General features: G+C 41.4%; 1 protein-coding gene across 1 annotated transcript; it reads right to left on the reverse strand.

Annotated features, from left to right (window-relative positions):
- Positions 1-743: 743 nt before the first annotated feature.
- On the reverse strand, positions 744-11923 carry hoxb9a (homeobox B9a). Its single transcript, XM_073494880.1, has 2 exons — positions 11311-11923; positions 744-979 (listed from the first exon to the last, which is right to left on the reverse strand). Exons 1-2 carry the CDS (start codon positions 11921-11923, stop codon positions 744-746), a joined length of 849 nt encoding a protein of 282 aa, XP_073350981.1.
- Positions 11924-22289: the final 10366 nt, after the last annotated feature.

Consider the following 22289-nt stretch of genomic DNA (forward strand, 5'->3'; position numbering starts at 1 on the left):
AAAAGGAAGAGTAGTGCTTGAGAGAAAAGAAAAAAAAACCTCTCTCTCTCTTTCTCTCTGTCTGCACCCCCACCCACTAGTCTTTCTAGCATCAATGGCGGTTTGCTGCCGTTTTCCTCTTTCCTGTAGCCTAATATCATCGCCTAAATAACAGCGGCATGTAAAACAACAAAGACGGAGGAAGAATACAAGCCATCAGTTCATCAAACAAACAGTCCAATCTGCAGTTTTATAGAGTCCGACCCATTTAAAGGAGAGCAGGTCCGGGAGGAGTTGTTGTTGGTCTGTGAGGTTCTGCCCACGACCGCAAACTCAAACGATCCCAAAGTCTTCTAGCGTCAGGCGGAGCTCCTCCGACCTTCTTAAGACTTCAGTGTTAACGTGGAGGCGTCCTGAGCGTCTGTTAGCGATCAATACAGCCATTGATCAGTTGTATAGATTGGTGAGATTGGACTGAAGCTCACGTGGTAGCGCCTAAAGGTTAAAAAATGCAAACAGCAGGAGTGTGTGTGTGTGTGTGTGTGTGTGTGCGTGTGTGTGTGTGTGTGTGTGTGTGTGTGTGTGTGTGTGTGTGTGTGTGTGTGTGTGTGTGTGTGTGTGTGTGTGTTGCAGTTTTTGGGAAGGCCATTTTGTGTTCCAGATATAAGAAAGAGGGGAGTTTATTTATGTTGGATACAAGGTGTGAGCGTGCGTGCGTGTGCGTGTCTGAATGTGTAAGTGCGCGCGCGCGAGTGAGAGTCCCGTTAGTCCTTGGGTTGGTCCTTGCTCTGTTTCTTCATTTTCATCCTCCGGTTCTGGAACCAGATCTTCACCTGCCGCTCCGTCAGGTTGAGCGCGCGCGCCACCTCATGCCGCCGGTCCCGCGTGAGGTACATGTTGAAGAGGAACTCCTTCTCCAGCTCGAGCGTCTGGTATTTTGTGTACGGGCACCGCTTCTTCCTGGAGGAGCGTGCGTGCAGCCAGTTGGCCGAGGGGTCAGCTGGAGGAAGAGAAGAGAAGGAGAGGAGGGAGATTGATTAAACAAGATAAAAATAAATGCACGCACACTTTTTCTGGCTCTCTCAGTGCATTTAGTACAATTTTGAGAAAATAAGAAACCCGACCAAACTCCTCGAATGGTCAAAAGAACATGTCTCCGTGCGTAAAAGTTGGAAAACCTTGAGCGTAAAAGCTTTGCTCGGAAACAACTAACTATTCAATTGGCACTTTGGTGCGTAAACCAGGTTTATGGTGTCAACATGGGGCGCAAATTTGACACACGTAGATCCATGGCTGTTTTATTTGACACCACGTGGAAGACAGACGGCCTGCTCCCTCCTGCAGCTTCCATAAACGAGAAGGAAGAAGACAAAGCTTCAATATTATATCATACATTCAAATTATGAAAGTGGGGAAAAAAAATTAACATGGGCAAAATTGGCAAAACGCAGCCTGAGCTTCCTGATGTATGGAACCAGTTTCTAGAACGGGTTCACGCCTTTCAAAAAAATGTAATTCACAATTTAGGCACAAGCATAAAAAAGCAACAATTAATTGTAAATAGCCAGTGTGTTTTCATAGTGATAAGGTTGCAGTTAATCACATGTCTCGATGTACAGAGCTATGTGACTGTCTCTGAAGGCTCCTGGTTGAAGGTGACCTTCAGCGCCCAGATTTCAGATGCTCTAATCACAGACACGTATTTTCCGGTGATGGATTATTAATAACAGAAATGAAAACAAGGCAACAATCCAAGTTACTGTTCACGTTTCCTGACTGAAAACAGAAGCCGACATTTCCCCCGCGTGATGACAACGAACACACAAAGACACATCAGGGATGTTTTACACAGTGCTAATATTTAAAAAAAAAAAATTCATATACTTTTTTTGCGTGATAATGATTTTCACATCGCTGTCACTGCTTCACTTCTGAATACTCCTAAATTAATAAGCGGAGGGAAATTTATGGCCCTTCTGCGATGTGAGGAAAATATGTCTTGTGTTCTCTCTTCGCCTTTAATTCATTTTATGTAGATACCATATGATTTTTCTTTACACATTCACAATAAATTGTGTTGAACCCGATTATCTTCATATAATGACTGCAGTCCACAGCATCGTGCGGTCACCCTTACTGAAGTTAAAGGTGATCATATAGAAGGTTTGTAAAGACATTCAGCTCCATTGTTGCCACATCAGAACTGCGACGAGCTCCTTTAGAAAAAAACAACAAAAAGAATAGAAACCTCGTCTCTCATTGTGGAAACTTGTGTTTGAAATAGTAAATAACAACGTTGTAATGCGTAAAAATAGAGCGTCCTAAATTGGATGTTCTTCCTTTTTAAGCGGCGAGAAAATTATGAATTATTGTCTTGATTTTTTTTTTTCCAGTCTTCTTTCTTTCTTTATTCCATGTGTCTTGTTTGCCAGGCCACCCTGACTCCTCCACCCCACCCCACCCCGCTCCACCACCACCCCACCCCTCTTTATAGCTTTCAGACCGATGTAATTAGCAGAGACCTCTTGTTTGGGACGCATGGGTCTGGTTTAGGGCTGAAAGCTATCTGCTCTTCCCCTCTGCAAAGCACCGAGGCATCTCAACTATGAGGCCGCTTGCTGGGACTCTCACGGCACCGAGGCGCTATAAGGAACAACGGCGACATGAAAAAAGGAAGCCATTTTCTCATTTCGAGCTTTTCCATCCCCTTAGCACCTAATGCCTTATCTCCGAATATTATAATTGTTAAATCAGTTTAGCCATGCAGTTTCAGAAAATAAACGTTTCCATCAAAAGAAAAAAAAAAGACATTCAGGAACACTATGCTGGTTCTGGTTCACTTCAGCTTTAGCATCTTCTAAATAAAACCTTTAACCAAGAGCAATTATTCCCTGCGGTTAGGCAAGGATCGTCCTCCAGTCAGTCACAGCTCAGTCAGGGCCGACAAACAGTCCTCCACTTACTAAAGTTTCTCAGACTGAAAAGAAATTCAATGTAAACAGATACAGCTTGAAATTCTAGCCTTCTTATTGGGTGTGGCTATTTCCAAAATGTAGTCTGAACAGCCAAGTCAAATACAATGTCAAACAAAACATTTGAGAGCATCTCTGAGCAGTGCGCAAAGCAGACAGCAAGAACACACTGGAACGGTGTCCTTCGAAGCTGCTGTTTCTTCATTGCATTCAGTCAGTGACACCATCTCAGTCAGCAGTCTAAATCCAAGTCTGGTGCACAACCTGAATGTGATAAGGGTTGTGAAAGGGGACTCCACTCTTGATTTACTGGTTTAAAAAAGGTTGATGTAGAGTCACTGGCTGTTTTTGTTTTAATAAAGCCATGGTGAGGTGGTGTAAGTCAGACTGAATGAAACACAGTGCACATGCAGCTCAACCATCAGGCTGAATTTGGCAATATAAGCTCCATCTAAATCAGTTTGGGCAGCGTCAGGGCCAAAAAGCTTCTCATTGTTGCTGTTAAAAAGCAAAAAAATGAGATTTATCCTTGAAACCAGGAGCACATCACATCTGCGGGGCAATAAGGTTATAAAAGAGATTTTCTGCTCCTATGTAAAAAGCAGCCTCAGTCCTCCGGCTCAAATTGGCAGAAGGGATGATCTTATCACTCACAAGTCAAAGGGAAAGCCCAAGCTTCAGTGCCTTTTGACGCCAAGCAGAGAGAATTAGAATGTGTGTGTCCCTCCCTGAGGAGCCAGGCTTTTTCCTAACTGACTTTGGGTGGAGGCCTCGTCTGGCTTCAATTTCACTGGTAATATTTTACTACCGTGACAATGATACTTGTTATAATGCCAAGGCAGTTCACACGACTGCATGTGACATTCAGGACAATGATTTTTCTCTTCTAGTTGTGAACAAAGAACAGTTTTGTGTTGCACCATCAGCAGCGTTAGCCTTATGTCATCTATATGGTTTACATTCCAATGGGCAGCTTCTGATTATTAATTTGCCATCACTCTTATTTCCTTTTCCTCTCTCATGTTTTTCTCCTTTTGTTTTCCTCTGTGTGCTGTAAAACACTTTGGATAAAGTGAGTTGTGTGTAAAGTGCTATTCAAATTAAGCTTCTGTAAATGGAAGGAAATTTCCCCCAGAAAAAAAGGTGTGGAAAGTTATTAATGAAAACATATAGGTAAGTTGTTAAAATGATAGAATACTGAATCACTTAAAGGTCGAATTTTGACATTTAAATTCTAAAGAGGGAGAAAGTGAGTCCAGATGTTGAGATAGAAAGTGTAAAGTATTAGATGCTAAAGTCAAAGTCACTCTAATCATTTTAACTTTAAATGTATTTTGTTGAGATTTGACTGAGTAATTCAGAAATGTGACATACTACCATAACTGTGACTTCTTTATTACAATTTTGACTTGGTTTGAGTATTTTTCTTTTGTCATTCCTAGCTTTTTATTTAATTTATGTTGTACATTTTTAATTTTGAAGGATCAATCATAGGTGTAGGGAAACTGGTACCACACATAACACCTGACCAATTCTTCATCAAAGTATTAGCTTCCTTAATCAGTCATGTCAGTGTATCATCTGTCCTCCAGGTTAAAAACAAGCACCTGAATGCACCCAGCATGTGAACCTGATGGTCGCTGCAGAGGAAGCTTTCTGATAGTGGGAATTGAAGATCTAATACATGACCATAATATAATCAGCTGATCATAAACATAAAAGTCTCCTAAATCTCAATTCAGGAAAAAATAAATGAATAAATAAAATAAAAATTCCACATAAAGTCATTACCAGACATTTGCTTGCATTCATTTGGGCAGAAAGTTCTATTTGATTACATTACATAAATAAGGACATAAATCCATTTCAACTTCAAAAGGTTCTAACTTTGTTGTTTAAAAATGATTAAAACAGACTCTGGAGTCAATCATGATGTTGTTCTTCATAAAAGTGAACAAACCCGTGATAAAAAACACACCCACTTAAAGAAGTACAACTTCAAACATGTAGCTCACATTTTTTTCTCGTTAGCCAACACTACAAATTTGCACTAATGCATTAACAGTGCCGTAGGGACTTTGCAGGATGTGTGGACATTAGACTATGCTGAACAAGTCTGCTGGTATGCTTCTGGACGCGTCTGTTTGCTTTGTGTAATGTGTCAACATCTTAGACGCAGAGACTTTGGTTTTGGAACCAGATTGCAAAGCCACGATGGCTGCAAGTGATGTATAGTCCATCACCCAGCCTCTGTCCCTGTGTGGATCTGATAGGATATAGCCTTCCCCAATTATTCCCACCAGCCAAGTTGGTTAGTGGCCATCATCAGTAAATACGTCCTTAATACCCTCTGGAATCAATTTTCTCCAACATGGCCAGCATGTAGAGGATCGATTTCATTTCAGAGCAAAATAATGCCTGGTAAAGAGGTGAAGAGAGGCTGGAGGGTGGGGTGGGTGTGTGGGGTGCTTTTGTCACACAGTAAAGTGGGTGCTTTGCATTCCCCGGGTGTATAATCACTTCTAGGACCATCCATTACCCTCGGAGCTGTGCCGCGACCGTGGCTGTCACCCAGGATGACGGACCGGTCGAGGGGTGGGGAGCGGTGGAGGAGGGTGGTGAGTTGGGGTGCTCGTGGTGATAGTGGACGGTATGGATGGTATAGGGGTGGGACGACAGTAAGGATGATGACGGATAGAAAGAAACAATATGGGTGTGGGGTTATGGGTGTACAGCTTGTATGATCCTGACTTGAAGTTTTCTCTTCAGGCTACATCCATGTATCTGCAGAGGCAATGTGTGGCTTGGATGTCACATTGACAGATACATGGAGGAAAGGATTGATATCCCCGTAAAGCTTTAGCCCCTGCAGCATGATGTGTTCAATTGCAGGCCAATGTGTCTCTTTGCCTGCATGTGTTCACTAAGATGAATGCTGCTTGCATGGAAACAGTGACCAAAACCCTACAAGACTAACACCACATCCCTTCCATTTCTCCCTCCCTTTGCAATTTCACCCTAATAGTTCCAGAAATTGACCTCTCATATATCCCAAAGGCACGTTATTACATTTCCCGAAGTCGTATTTTATGTCCCTCCCCAATGCCCCCACCCAACCCAACCCTTACACCCTATCTCACCCAGCCACCAACAGCAACGCGCCAATTAATGGGGTTGTTCACCCGGCGTTATAACTTAATAAACTTCAGGGGTAATAACTTTCTCGCTCTGCCCGGCAGCAGCAGCAGCGGCACAAAGACTGAAGTGTAATCTTGTAGTTTATTCTGGATGGCCGCCCAGCACCAGTAACACAAAGAGAATCTGTAGCTGGATGCTGGCTTTGACTGGATGTGATGTTTTGAAAGGTAAGATTCCACAGCAGCTATTTTGAATACCTGGGGAGGAAAACTCAGCCTTGATTTGTCCTGATGTTACATGCCAAGATGCAGACATCAACCATTTCTCAGATTCTCCATTGGAAAGTGCATCAGAAACTCAAAGAGTGCAGGTCTACAACTTCCATATATTGGGTCCACACCCTTCACAGTGTCCATTACTTTTACATACTTGGAAGTGGGAGGCATTACACATTTTTCGTGTGTAAAAACTGTATTTTGTTTTCCTTTTTGGCAGAACATAAGATGTATGAACATATTTGCCCCTGGAACTCCTAAAATATCTGTCCAAAATTCCTTCTTATTATCAATAATGGTGAGGACTTCCAAGAATTCTGCCATGCTGTAACATTTAGCCTGCAAACAGCTCATAAAGTCCAAGCTCTCAGAGGAATTTGGCCACTGCTGAATACTGCATTGTCAAGCCACTTAGCGAACACAGAGTACAAAATAGGACTTTGAGACAACATAAAACCCAGTGTGTCATCAATGATACAGCTCAATGTTCGGTACACCAAAAGTTTTTGTTTGCTATCCTACAACAATAACTATTGTGAGTCTTTATTTTTCTCCTTAATCTGTATTTAGATTGTCATGTAATACATGCACAGATATGAGTCGCTCTGTAGTTATGTGTGAAAACTCAGATGTAAACACAGGACGTTTTCTCTGATCATGATTGAGCAAAACCAAGACCAAAGCCTCAATGAACAAGAATTTTTTTCCTCGGCCCAAGGAGGTTATATGTTCATTTGTTAATTGCTTTGTCAATGGGATTACACAAAAACTGATTTCTATGAAGTTCAGATGGAGGACCGGCCTTGGCCCAGAATAGACCCCAGTAACTTTTGGTGTGGATCCTGGTAAAGAGTCAAAGATAAAGGGTCAAGGAATTTCTTCTGACTAACATTTTTGACATTTCTGTAAATTTCTCAGAGAAAAATATACGCATATGCAAAATTAATGCATGGATCTTGATGAAGAAAACCAGGCTCAATTAGGTGGCTGTATGTATGAGTGGGTAAATCTGATGTGGATCCAAATAAAAGATGTAGCAGATTTAAATGTGTTTTGATACTGGATTAGGTTTGATTGAATTAAAGAGGACTGTTGTGCCTTGGTGGAGGTATGTGCTCTACTGAGGGCCATCTGAGTTAGAAATACCTTCATGTCATTTTAACACCTATTTATTGTTTTTGTCCAGATTAAACAAACAACATATAAAATGTTAACATGAGCAGGTTTTGTGACTGTCGGATAGTCATACTAGCTGTTTCCATATTTCCAGTCTTTATGCTAAGCTAACTAACTGCCTGCTGTTTGCTCATAAGTGGGACCAATCTTCTCTACTTAAATCTTGAAAAACAACTTAGAGAGGATATTTTACAATACATTGAACTATTTCTTAAATTCAGAAAAAGACAGCCACAAGAATTAACCAGAGAGCTGTGAAGGCACTTTTCCAAGCAGACAGTTGTTACATATTTCTAAATGTGTTATGGAAAATAACAAATGTATCACTTGTAATATGACAATAGCCATGTGTTCGATTGTACAACTCCTAAGTGGTGGGAAAGAAAGGATAATTGAGTTTGGCTTGAATGGTGAAATATGTAGATTTTTGCACCCATGGTGTTCAAAATGGCTGCCATGTGAACAATAGAAACAGTCTCCACTGCCTTCTGCTGCCTGGTGCAGCTCCCACTGCCTGCCACACTGACCCACTGCAGTACAGACACATCCGAAAACAAACCGCGAGGAGAAGTGCTGATGCTCTGAAACAGCTCAGAGAGAAAACTCTGTTTTTTAATTGATTAGACTTTCAGTTTTGTACCGTTTGAACACCGTCACAGGCGAACTTTTACCACCACAAGCCAGACTGGGACACACAGCGTTACTGGTGGAAAGTCTAATAATTCAAACTGGAGGCTGCTGGGCTCCATCCAGCCCTTAACCAGCTCACTGCTCTGATGGATAGCATGCTCAGAAGCTGTAATAAGGTTGCTGAGTGTGCGTGTGCGTAAGTCAGTGTGTGTGTGTCTGTGAGAGAGACAGAGAGAGAGAGAGAGAGAGAGAGAGAGAGAGAGAGAGAGGGAAATATAACTGTGTGTGTGTGTGTGTGTGTGTGTGTGTGTGTGTGTGTGTGTGTGTCCTGCCAGTGTAGTAATAAAGTGTGTAATATTTGCAATTTGTATTTGTTCCCCTGTAAATGCCAATAAGGAGGCGACGCACACGCAATGCACGTGCACATATCACACGGCCACGAGCTCAGACGGACGGCTCAGTCTCCTCTGACAGGAATTAGATTTATCCGGCGGGATCAGAGGGGGAACAGAGCCCGTTCACATCCAGCCTCGCGGTTAAAAATATATATATATCACATCAAATAAAAAAAAATAAAAAATAAAAATAATAATGCATGTCTTTCCAGGGAGGGTTTTTCTGTCCCACCCAAAATAAGTCAAAAAGCTTTGGAAAGGAGCTTCAAACTGGGCCAACCCCGCCGGCACATGATGGATTAAATGTTGTTGTTAGTGCGAGTGATGATAGAGAATCAGAACAAACCCGGGCTGTAGCGGGCCAAACCTCGGCGGCTTTATATCAACACGATTGCGATTTCCTGACTGGTAAAATATTATTCATATTGCAGAGTGAGCAGATGAATGAAACAACTCACATGCGACTGTTTGGCCGGCAGACGACAGCCTATAATAACATTGAAGTATTTTATAGTTTCAATCATCTTTGAGGTGGCTTAAATAAATGATCTCTGTCTGAACGTCGAGGGTTGGGTGTTACAATAACAATACAAAAAAGAAGATCACGCAGAACATTCGTCACATTTTTGGGATACAGACTCACGGGAGAATATAGTTGAAGAGGTTCGTGTGTGTCTTGGCAAAAAATATGAAGAAAAGACAAAGTTTATTTCTTTCGTCTTCCATCAGAGACTGCTGTGACATCTGCGTGATGCTGTGGATTTATACGCGCTTTAAGAGTCCAGAGACCTCGTCCTGACTGTCCCCCCTCACGTGTGAGCGGGGCTGAGTCCCGACCGGCAGAGTTAGTCTATACTGCAGGCTGAGTTATGAGGCCTCTGCTCTATTGAGAACTAATCTTGCCTGCTCTGCAGCTCCGAGCCGCCGGGTCAATGATGGACGACGCGACTCCTCTGATTTTTATGATTTTTAGAAGAAGACAGGCCGTGTATACGCCTGACACACATGTAATATTTTAGCTGATGGACGGACAGATGTTTTGTTATTGTGTTTACAACTCGAAGCTCTTACAACACTGACGTTACAAAGGGATATCCTGACAGAAATATGATGATACAGGTCTAACAAAGCTCCCCTTATGTCAAACATGACCGATTGGAAATAGAGCGTCACTTGATTCCAGGACTGGTTGCCTTAATCTGTGAAAGATAATCCGGCCTGTGCAGTATTCCTCCAGTCCGACCGAAGCCCTGGAGCTCATGTTTTCAACTGGTACAGCATTAAAGCTCTGCACAGTGAGCACGAGGCCGACAGGTTTAGATTACAAGTTGTAGCAGTTCGCTCCGGATGAGTTTTCACAGTTTGGACCGGCTGGTAAAGCGGGCTTGTTACAGACTGACAGATATGAGGAGCTTTAAAAACGCAGTGGAGCGCAGACACGAGCACGTGTGCGCGTGGCCTTGCGGGGGAAAAGAAAAAGACAGAAAGACGAAGAGAGGCGAACAGTCTACCTGCAGTAAAAAAGACGGATCTGAAGCACCAACCACTTGGTCCTTTTCCAACAGGGCAGAAGTGCGCATGCCCTGGCTGTCTGACAGGAAAGCAGTCGAGACCCTGAACCCAAATATCAGGCTGGTGAATTTGAGGAGGAAAAGCAGCAGATGATGTGACTATGAGGCTTTCTGAGTTTTTTCTTATCTTTTAATTTTTGGTTATCAGATGATTGGATTAATCATCTCTGCTTTAATCTGCTTTAATTTAAGAGCTCTCCCAAATCAAAATATTCTCCTCTGTCACACAGGCATCTGTTATAAAAAATATCATCTTTTAAATCAATCCAGTAACCTATTCTAGGTCTACTCGAACTTCTATTGAATCACTTGTAGTTAAATGTATATAGCACACACTCACATTGCCTCAGTGGGCTTTACAATATGTACAGTGAACACCACCCCCTGTCCTTAGACCCTCCATTAGAGTGAGGAGAAACTTGCCATATTAAAAAAAAAAGCCTTTTAACAGGGAATAAAAGAAACCTCAGGAAGAACCACAGAGGAGGGATCCCTCTCTCTGGACGGACGCACATGTAGATGTTGCGTGGACAGAACTAAAATCACAGAGTTTACAGAGTTCATTGACTACTAGTTTATGTGTTGAATTGGGATTTTGTAAGGTGATCTAAGCTAACCATTCTGAGTACTTTCTGTCATATTCAAACTGTAATATGGATACAATAACAACATCACCTTTATACAAAGAAATGCAGCCTAAATATTATTATATACAAACAAATATGAAGAAATGTGAGATTCAAATTTCAGTTTCTCTCAAGACTGTTGGTGTTAATCACTGTGTTCATATTCAGCCTGGTTCTTGATATTGGACTAGCTTCAATTATATCACAGATTGTTGTGTTATTTTGTCCACACTTGCTGGCTATTAGAAGCAGACTATGTGTCACATTAGAAAACCACGGGGCAGCACAGTTGTCATTTTACGGTAACGTCACAGACAACAGTGATTTTTTAAATGTGCGTAAAGGCTGTCTCTGTAATCTGTTAGCGTGGAGGAGCTCTGCCACGGGATAAATATCACAGTAAACTTAGAGAGCAGAAGGTGGGGGCACTTTGGCTCTGAGGCTCTTTGTTCTTGTTTTATGGCGGCATTAAACGCGTTTACAATCTCTCTCACTCCACTCTCTCTCTCTCCCTCGCCCGCGCGCTATTTCCTGCTTTAATAACTTACTTTGATCCAGGCCGTCTTTGTCCTCGCTCCCTTCACAAATGTCCTTATTTTCCTCGAACCCTGCTCCCGGGATGGCCGCCGGATGGTGGTTTAGCTCGCGCGCCGCCGTGGAAGTCGACTCCAAGATGTACGTGGTGGTCTCGTGCTGGTGCTGTCCGCCGATTTTAGGTGGGATCTCCCCGCCGAGATGGCCGAGCTGCGGCTCCAGCTTGACCTGCCCCGTCTGGCCCTGCCCCGGGACAGACTCGGAGCCGCGCGGCGCGCAGTCGAGCCATGAGCGTAGGTACCTTGTGTCCGCGGCGGGCACGTGCTGGGCAGGAATGTAAGGGTGGTACACGGTAGGGAGACCGCTGGCACCGTGGTGCGGGCTGAAGGGGCTCCAGGACGACGAGAAGACCGGAGGCTTCGGCTGGAAGCTGCAGGATGGGTACGACTCGGGATGGGGATGCTCCGCGTGCACCGCGCCGCCTGGTTGCCTTCCCCCCGCGGCCGCAGCGGAGCTCGAGCCAGAATACTGAACGCTGGGAAAGCGAGCCGGGGTTGGGAGTTCATCGCTGTCGTGACTTATGATGGAGTCCACGTAATAGTTGCTCAAAGTCCCAGAAATGGACATTCTCGGACATTATCTGCGAAACGCCGCGAGTTCACTAAATGCAGAACAAGAAGAGAGACATTACGAGATTTTTCTCTTTCCCTCTCTCTCTTTCTCTTTTTCTCTTCTGCCCTTTGCTCGCTCGCCCCCTCCCTTCCTCTCTCTCTCTGTATCTCTCTCTCTCTCTCTCTCTCCACTAGCCCCCTTCCTTTCAAACAACTTGCTCACTATAGCAAAACAAAGTGCTACAGCCTACTGCCTCGCACTGTGCGCGGGGGTTTGTCGGGTCTGTGCGCGAGGCGCAAAATGATTGGCCGGACTGTTTCTTCCAGCCTGATAAAGCGTCAATGGAGCGTAAATCAATCCTGCACGCGGGCCTCTCTCTCTCTCTCTCTCTCTCTCTCTCTCTCTCTCTCTCTCTCTCTCTCTCTCTCTCTCTCTCTCTCTCTCTCTCTCTCTAATAGATTGCCCCTTCTAAATAAATTGTCTTGTTTATATGCAATATGCAAAATGAACCGTGCGTCCGTATATCTAGTCTGTGTATCTACGGCTGCTGTCAAACCAGAATTATATAAAACCGTTAAATTATGTTTGGTCTGGACAGCACGCAGGAGAGATGCAGAGCGGAGACAATGGCTGACAAATAAGTGGCGCCATTATTTTTTATTTATTTATATATTTATTTATTTATAAACTAATCAAAACAGAGGCGCGTGAATTCCAGCTTGAAGCGCACGAGACGCACCACCGGGACCACATCCACTCCTCCTGAATTGTGCGCAAGTAATCACTCAGATCAATCTGAACATCAGAGAGTCTGCCTTTAAAAAACCATTAGCACCAGCGCCGACACTTACGGAGAGTCAACAGCGGAGATATTTTCTATCCAAGACAAGATAGATAGTAAAATTCACACCTAGGTGTGTTTAATAATTCACCCACTTTCTCAGTCTACTTGAAGCTTTCCTGCGCGCTGCAGAGCCGCCTGACACTGTTTTATTGGTAGATTAACAGTCATTTTTGTTAACGAGCGCCATTAAATCGGGCCCTGCGTGGTTATGCCCCTTGTCTTTACAGCGCAAACTACTTCAACTACTTTTTTGGGGTCCGTTTAATACCATAATAAAATCCTACATCAGGGCGGCTGCTTTGGTTTTATAGGGCTGATATATGGCCTGTGGTGGTGCGGACCGTAAACGCGACTGAAGCTGTTGCAGCCTTCCTCCCGGTCGGCATAAGGGCGCTTCTCACTCAGCGGTCAGGCTGCCAGGAGTAAACACAAGTCGGACCTGAGCTCGGTGGAGGGGCCGTGGACTGAGGCTGGACGCCGGATAGAGCTTTCTTCTGTAACGGAATAGTCGGTCACCTGACTGCTGGCCTGTGCTGGAGTCCAAAGCCTCTCAGCCAGCAGCGTTTGAGAGCTGAAATCCGTCATTGGGCTTTTAATGAGGAGACTGAAGAGCAGCAGCAGACTGGACTAACAGTGAGTGCAGACATTTGACTTCCTGCTGACCTTTATCAAAGTCACTGGGATTGTAAGTCTTTATATTTCTTTGCAATTATCACAGACATGCAGTCTTGGACTCTTTGGGGATGGAAGGCTGCTAGTCGGAGCTATAAATCCGATCTCTGCGTCGCACATACAGCTAACACCGTTATTTACGACGATTAAATATGAACTACGCATTTCTTATGGGGGTAACGCCGTTATTTACGAGGGTAAAGGTAGCGCAGCCTCAGATCTGCTGAGGAGAAATGATGAGCTGGGCCGGAGACAGATTGAGCGGCTGGTTCGCTTTCCTTCCAGCAGCAGCAAGAAAAACTCAAACCAAGAGTCCTTCAAACATCAGCCGCGACTCTGGTGCCCAGCTTTGGCCTTTGAGCTTGAATTCAGCACATTCCTCCGTCCTTAAAGGACCAGTTTTCCAGCTCATATGGACAGCTCACGTTGGATACAAGGACCAGACTGAGAAGTATGAAGTTATGAAAGGTTCATTTGATTAGGCGTGAGCATGAAGTAGGTTTCGACATAAAGTTTCAGCTGAGGATTTTAGATATGGCTACAGAATGAAAAGTGATAAGAGCAACAGTGTTGTGTATTAAGGGGGAATGTACAGCTTGGGTTCAGAGAAGGAGCACAGCTTGCATCGTAAAGCATTTTGTTTTTCAATATCGCAGTCGTAAACCTGCTCTATCCGGCATGTTTAGTGTACAAACCGACTTTGTTTTCCAGTCATAGATGCTCGGGATATTTTTCAGTCAAAATGGCCTCTCCACAGACCGCAGGCTGTGGGAATTTTAATTTTCGGAGGGCCTCCGCCCTGCAAGCTGCCAACCAGACAGTGCGTTAATTGGAGACACTGGCGCAGAAAAAGCTTGAAGACATTATCTACAAACCACCTTCATTTTCTACTCGTTGCCTCAGTGCTGTGACACAAGTGACTTAGGCAAATAATCCACAAGCACATATTCATAGTTGTGGTTAGAAAAAGCGCTACAAACGATGAGGTATGAGTCTTGTTTTTTTGCTGTGCGTCACATTGGCCAAATATTTCAAAGTGCACGCCAATATCATGAAGTTATTTTTCCATCAGTCACTACACAGGTTTACGCAGAAACATCGGGCCACTGGGAGGTCATGTATGGCCCCAAACGGTGCTTTGCTGGCAGTAATGAGTACCATGGAGGCCAGGCAGATTCCAGCCTCGTCGGTTCACTCTGAGCAGTGTGTTTTATGCTTCATCAGAATGACAAGTTGATTTTAAAAAATGTAACCAATTAGAGCCAGCCAGCAGCTGGGAAATTCACTCTCAGCTGATATGATTCTGAAAATTCTCATAAAAGTGTTTCATTTTAAGCCTAACTGATGCTGTGATCAAATCAATAGACTAAAGGTTTTTTTTAGGTTTACAGGCTACCAATAAAATTATTTACAGAACAGTAAATTGTATTTATGGTATCTCATTTCCTTTTCCAGAATAGGATTTAATATTCATTCCCCTAAACAAGTAATTGGGCCACCATAAAATCAGCGGGGTCATTAAAAAACAGTGTAATAAACTCAAGCAACGAAAAGGTAACTCATCACGGGGAAGAGTTTAAATGTCAACAGTCCACAGTCTTGTTCTCTTTTTCCAACAGATTTAAAATAACCGAGGCAGTCGAGTCAAAGAGGTTGAACCGAAGCCACGATCATCTCTGCCGATGTGAAATACTGACATGTGAATTCCAGGCGGTAATTTGCTTTTCCTGGAGCCAAAGCCTCCATTTCCACCACGGATCCGGATTTAGAAGGCGTAAATTTAGACCGTTTTTCTAATTACACTTTACGCACATCCACGGGGTGTTTTGATTTAAACAAAAAAAAAAAAGTATTATCTACGAAAAGTCATATTTGCCTGTGAGGAGAATTCATCACAGTTGGTTGTGAAATTATAAATCAGATTCTAAGTCTTTAGACAGATAATTATGTTCTGTTCAACCTTTTTTTTTTCTTCTCATGCAGAAGTCTTAACCGGAGTTCACCTTCATAATCAAAGTTCACCTCAACGCATGTGTAAATGCTCCTGGAATATTCCACAACCTACAGAGCCAATAGACAGATTTTCTTGAATCAAATCTAAAAAACTATTTTCCCCGACCAGATTGTTTTAGAGTCAGAAAGTGGGTCAGTTACGCACGCAGTCAAGCAGGTCCAGAGACTTCCCCTTCTGTAAAGTACTGAAAAGGACTGACTTGTAGAAATTTTGTTTTTTTTTAATCAGTTCATTTTGATTTACCTTAAAATGTCTTGAAGCTGCAATATTTATATCAATCTGTTATTTCGGACGATGCCATTAAAAGCCTCTTTCCTAACTATCACACACTGGCCAAAATGTTGTTTTATTTGAACATGAATTTCAAATACGTAAGATTTGGGGGACACAATCGAAATAATCATTTTTGGCAATGCGTCTTTTAATTGGAGTGCGTCAGGACCCGATGTTTGATAGCAATAAAGCTGCTGCTTTAATTTCGATTAGAGCGGGCAAAACTGAGAACAGCGCAGATGCGTCTGTTTATTTACAACACGATCATTTGTAGATTCACAGCAGTTTTTTTTAATATGTACACTATATATTGTTATTTAGTATTTCAGTGCTGGAAGGGAACACTGGAATAAGCAGGACAGCAGACAGGCAGGCTCCGAGGCTGCATCAAAACACATTTTACAGTAGCATGTTTGGCGCATTACTTCTCAGAGGTCGGGTCAGTTAAACAGATGTCTAACTCCGTTTGCCAATGAAACACAGGACACAACGCAGAGAGAAGCTTGCTTGAAAAGTGGGTGGGCTATTTTGATAAATATCAGGTGTGAAGATAAATCAACATTTAGTTTGAAATGTAACACAACAGTTCACACAGGCCTGCAGTATGAGTTGAGCTAAACAATGTTTAATGGACAGGTTTTATATACACAGTGTGTCCAAATATATTCTTTTAGATAATAAGTAAATGTGTAGATCTCTAAAATGTGCAGTGCATATAGTGTCAGATACCGGCCAAGATAGGTTTACTAAGATGATCTGATCATCTAGTAAATACTGTGTTGTTTAACACATAAAACAACTCCCAGGTCTTCACATTTAAATGCGCTCCTGGGATGTAAGTCCCATATTTACCACAACGAGCATTAACTGTTCTATGATAAACAAAACCGAGAAAACGAACAGTCGACAGCATCATTTGTAATGGCCGATTAAGGCTTTCTATTTTGATGAGCACGCATCAGTAGATACCTAACAATAACGGCTATCGAGCATGATAACCTGTTTGATTGATATGAGCTATATATTTTAATAACAGCCCATGCTCGGGCCTCGTGGATCATATACAGCATCATATTTCTCAGCTGAAAAGCTCGAGGAGGCTGCAGGCATCTCCCCGAGCCTCTTTACAGCTCAGATGGTAAAGTTGCCTTTGTAAATGAAGTCAGTGGAGAGTTATTAACTGACTATCCTCGACAGCAGGGCCAAGTAGAAATGTATCATGATGCGGGGCGGGCTCTCAGCAGCGACAAGAAATGTCCTGAGACACATCGTGCTGCAAAAAATGTCCAGCTGCTGAGCTGTGTGTGTGTGTGTGTGTGTGCGTGTGTGTGTGTGTGTGAGAGAGAGAGACCTTTCGCAAACGTTTTGCATCGTCTTGCTAAAATAAATATAAAATAGAAGCTACGCACAATTACGCACGGCAATGAGAGAATACAACCCGCCAAAACACAGACATGCAAAAGTCTAATATCACGTGATTTAGAGGTTAAATCATCCTCACCTCTGTGTTTTTTTTCCCCTAACTAAAAATAACTGAGCATTCTCACATGCGATCGCCTATTTTCACATGTGAACTAAAATTTTAACATGCGAAAATAAAACGATGTCACATGTGAACTGGACATTCTAATGAGCAAATGTAAATTTCACATCTGATATTTGCATTTTCTCTTGTGATTAACTTACACGTTATTGTCTGTTTTCACATGTAGAATTCTTACACACACTGCTAGATGCCAGTAAATCTTACACACGTCACCTTTAAATTGTTACCACAAAACATCTTTTATGTCTGCCACTGATCATAATGCTGTATTTTGCTATACATGCAGTGGACAATCCTGTCTGTCTTTTCCACATTACAATAACACAGCTAATTTGTAGGGCAGTTATGACACTTTTGACAAATACAGTACCTGTGGATACCTACTGACTGAAGCTATGGTGAAATCCATTGAGTCCAGGTTGTCTGTGAGCAAATCTTTTACCGGATTATTTTGGTATCTCTCAAATTGTCTCTCAAGTCTGTGTGTTTTTCCTGTTAATTTGCTGTTAACTCTATGTTGCTGTGATTGTCATCCACGCCTCCCTTGTAAAATAAATCCTTGATCTCAAGGGGATTAACTGGTTTTAAATAAAGGCTAAAATGTTTGGGTACCTCAAGCTAAGAGTACTTCATTTTGTCACTGCCCAGCAGTTGTTATTTATTCTGCATCCTAACGGAAAATTTACCTACAGTTACATTGAATGTGTCATATAAACTTAGCTTAAAGGCTAAGATACAGTGCACCCAAAGGCTAGCAGTTGTCACAGCCGACAGGCACCCGTAGGAAACATTTAGACCAATGATGATGCTTTAAGATTAGTATCATTCAAGCATGAAATCCATCTGATTGTGAAATAATTTATTTTGTGGTTTATTGTATATTTCTCATCATTATGTCACTAAACGCCGTTTTGTTTGATGTGTATCTTCAAAGAAATGTGTTGACATGATGTGCTGTATTAAATTTGATTATACTGTACAATAAAAAACAAATCAGATTTTTGCTAACTTATTTTTTGTTATTTTGTTATATTTTTCTTCTGATTCAGTTGGATTTAAAGCTGTAAAAGCTTGAACATAAATCCAATTTAATTTAATTTAAAAATGTAAGGTATTCTTGGTTATATTAAGTGGTGTTATTGTGGATTAAATGCATATTAAGGACATTGTAACAATTTCCATGTCTCTAATAAAGTATCACCATGGCTGTAATCTATAATTACATATTGTATTTATTTTGCTGAATTACTGTAGATGGATTTTAAACTTTAATCATATCAGGGCAGTAGCTATTTAACATTTTCCCTTCATGTTGCTTCTTTCCTCTCCAAAATATGTCAAAATAAATAACTTGATATTAATGAGTGTTAACTGATCCTCTCCTCAACATCTGCTCCATGCACCACAAAGATCAGGGGGATTATCAAAGCCATGGGTGGATGAGAGTTAGGGACTCAAGGGGCCAAATGTAGCTGTTGGGCCCCTACTGATCCCCCACCTCCTACTCTCTACGCATTGTGTATGTAACTATGTATGTATGTGTGTGCGTTCCATTATGCACAGTGCACACAGCAGACTGGCAACTTCATTCTGTATGCAGAGCTAGAGAAATCAAGCAATATTCCAGTGCAAGAAAACATTACCTGGTCCCAAGATTTCTGTCTGTCCATGTAATTTGATTAAAAGGATACAATCTATATAGGAATATGCACCATGTGAGCGCAATACAAACTAACTCAACAAAGCTATAGATAGGACATAGATTTTGAGAAAGGACCAGTTGAATAGTTTAGGGTTGCAAATTTCAAACAAATTTACAACTAATTGATTATCAAAACCTGCTGACATGCAATGAAGCAATGAGTGAAGTTTTGGTTTTACATACAGGCCTTTACATCGTACGTCTCTCTACATAGGATTCTCTCAAAAGCTCCAAACATATATACAACAATGTATATTTGATATATTGCTTAAAGCTGAAAGATATTTAGTAAAGCTGCGTTCACAAATTTATCAGAAGCATTTGTCACAGCTGATGATGCAAAGCCATACATACAAAATGTAGCTGATTCAATCCTATGTGTTCATATACACCAAAATACATTCTAGGTATTTATTTTTAATCAATTTATCAGACAAAGGACTTACTTGAAATTGAGTCAGTACTGATAAAAGATATTTGTATATATAAAAAAAATCCCCCACTTGCCCCTGCGGGCGGTCTTGTGTTCTTCCTCCCTATTTTTATATATATATATATATATATATATATATATATATATATATATAGATATATATATATATATATATATATATATATATATATACATATATATATATTCTTGATAAAATAATTTAATTTATATTATATAATGTATATTATTGTTTAATTTAACAATCATCAATCATCATCAAACAATAATAGCTGCAAAGCTTTGTGACGCTTTGTGACTGTTGTGATGACATAACTGAAGTATGGCAAAATGCTTAATTAATTCTACTGCCAGTGCCTTTAACCAAGACACTGGTTTAGAACTCAAGTTGGTTCTTGTGCAGTGATCCAGAGATTGTGCAGGATTTAAAAAAAAAAACCTTTGAAGCAGAGACTGTGATAGATAGACTTTTAGTCCCTCGTATGGGCCGAGCTCCAATGACTGGATCCTACATAAAATCAGCCCCTTCCCATTCCCAACATGTCAAATACATAAGCCCATTCAGTGGCTTTACGCTGGTTAGTTTGACGCTGTAGGTACCTTTCTAGCACTGCATTTTGAAGTGCCCCTCGAGTGCAGTTGTATAAAGAGCGAGAAAAGTACAAGTTGGAGGACAGCCAGAGTTGAACTTTCCCTCTGTAGGAGTTCATGTATCATTTGTGACCAAGACTCACGAGTGATATTATTTTAAGTTATGTTATGTAAGTAAGTGAACATACACAAATGATGTAACTTACCTCACTTATGTTACGATAGTGATGTAGTTACGTCACTTACATAACTTATGTACCAAACTGCAATTATTTTAACCCAAAGTATGATCTTTTCCTAAACCTAACAGAGTCATTTTGGTGCCTAAACATAGTGTCGGCGGAGTTTCTCTTCAAACATCTTCAACTGCATCACCACAGAAGATACGACAATAACCAAACCACAACATTAATAGCAGTCTAAAAGTCATAATATGTGAAGTGTTTGTGAAAGCTTTATTTTGAAAGTCTAACCGGATGTTGTATATTTGGTATTATTGCTAACTTGACTGGTGAGCCTTTATTTTTAAAGTCTGACTTGTCTGCAGAGCCTTTCCTGTCCAAAACTGACACAAGAGGGGTAGGTAGAGCGTCATAATTTGAAGCTTAAGTCCACTGACCAAGCTGTCATATCTGATGAGTTGGGAGTGAGAACTTGTTGATTTAAATGCAACTAAATAGCATCTCTCCCGAGATACGCCCAACTTTCACAGTTCCAATTTGCAAATTGTTATAAATTTGTACTCAGCCATTATAACCCAGATGACATCATTTTTGCATCATCATAGTTATTTCCTCAGACTTTACAAAGCTTCTGCAGAGCCACAGAAGATATTATATAACTGTTGACAGGCTGAGATGACTAGGTAAACTGAACTTCATGTGTAAGATTGGTTGAGTGTCCCTTTAGGTTTATGTCCAATCACTATCAGACCCCCAAAGTTTCCAACTATGTACCAAAAAGAGCACGTTGTCATATAATTAGCCCTCAGGCCATACTGTATTCACTGCTATATCTAATGTGTCTGGTAATAACCAATATTTTGTTTTTGCTGTATGCAACTAAATTAAACTGAAGAAAACTAAACTGTCAATTAAAATTGACCTACAGGTGTAGAAAACATGCTAATGGGCTTACGATTTTTCTAAATGCTTAAGTAAAATGATCAGATGTTACGGGTGAAGCAGGAACTCATGACTACAAGATATGAGTTTTAAACAAAGAGTGTTCAATGAAGTAATGATGAAAATGTAATTGGATTTCAATAAAATGCACCATGAGTTTTTACAGTGAACTGCTTCATTTAGAGTCTGGATGTCAACAACAATCTACATCCTGTGTTTGATGTAATGTTAAGTAAATGGGGAGCTTGTACAGGCTGCTGTACAGGCGCCAGACACTGAGCTGTGGCTGCTAAATGTTAATGTGCTATTAAACGCACTGCAAATTATACTGAAGCCCTCTGCCGCTGACACTGTAGAGAAAGAGAGAGCAGAGATTTACAGCTTCATCGCGGCACGCTGAACTTTATAAAACATTATGTTTGAAAATGAACACGGCCAGAGTTTATCATCACAGCAATACAGAGGCTGCACGATGAGGAACAGGCAAGGCCAATTCCATCTGACCCTTCCCTGACACACACACACACACACACACACACACACACACACACACACACACACAAAATAATTCCTTCTGTCTTTGTGATGACCAGAATTTTATTTTAGATACAAATCACTTTTAAACACACTTAACATTGCAAGAACATGGAAGCCTAAGGAAGGCTGTGTATTCCAGACGGTCTAATTTAGTGTGTTTACACAGGCAAAATGGCGGCTTCACAAGTAAAAGTACAGCAGCATTTGGCTCCAATCTTACAATGAGTGCTGTCCAGAGAGACTGAAGGGTTAGGGTAACTGCTTAATCTGTCCATTAGGATTTATTTGTTTCATGTATTTCATAAACATAATCAGAATCTAAAGTGAAAACATAATGGATTGTTAATGTCCAAAGCAAAAGGGATTCTGGAAGAATGTTGATGAATGTACTGTGTTTATCATGTAAATAGTAGAGTAGTTCCATTTTGAGCCAAACTCTGTGTACTTGGAATTTACTCAGAAGACTATGTTGTTGTTTTACAGAAATCACTACTTATTGACTTTGTCTGTCATGTTTTCTGGCCAGGAGGACATGTTCACTCCTCTGGTAAATTAAAGACAACTTCTTTAACATTACTAGGAACAAAGTAATTTACAGCCTGTTTTGCTTTGCAGAGATTGACTTAT

The sequence above is a fragment of the Pagrus major genome, chromosome 23 (genome assembly GCF_040436345.1).
Source record: "Pagrus major chromosome 23, Pma_NU_1.0".
Lineage (NCBI taxonomy): Eukaryota > Metazoa > Chordata > Actinopteri > Spariformes > Sparidae > Pagrus > Pagrus major.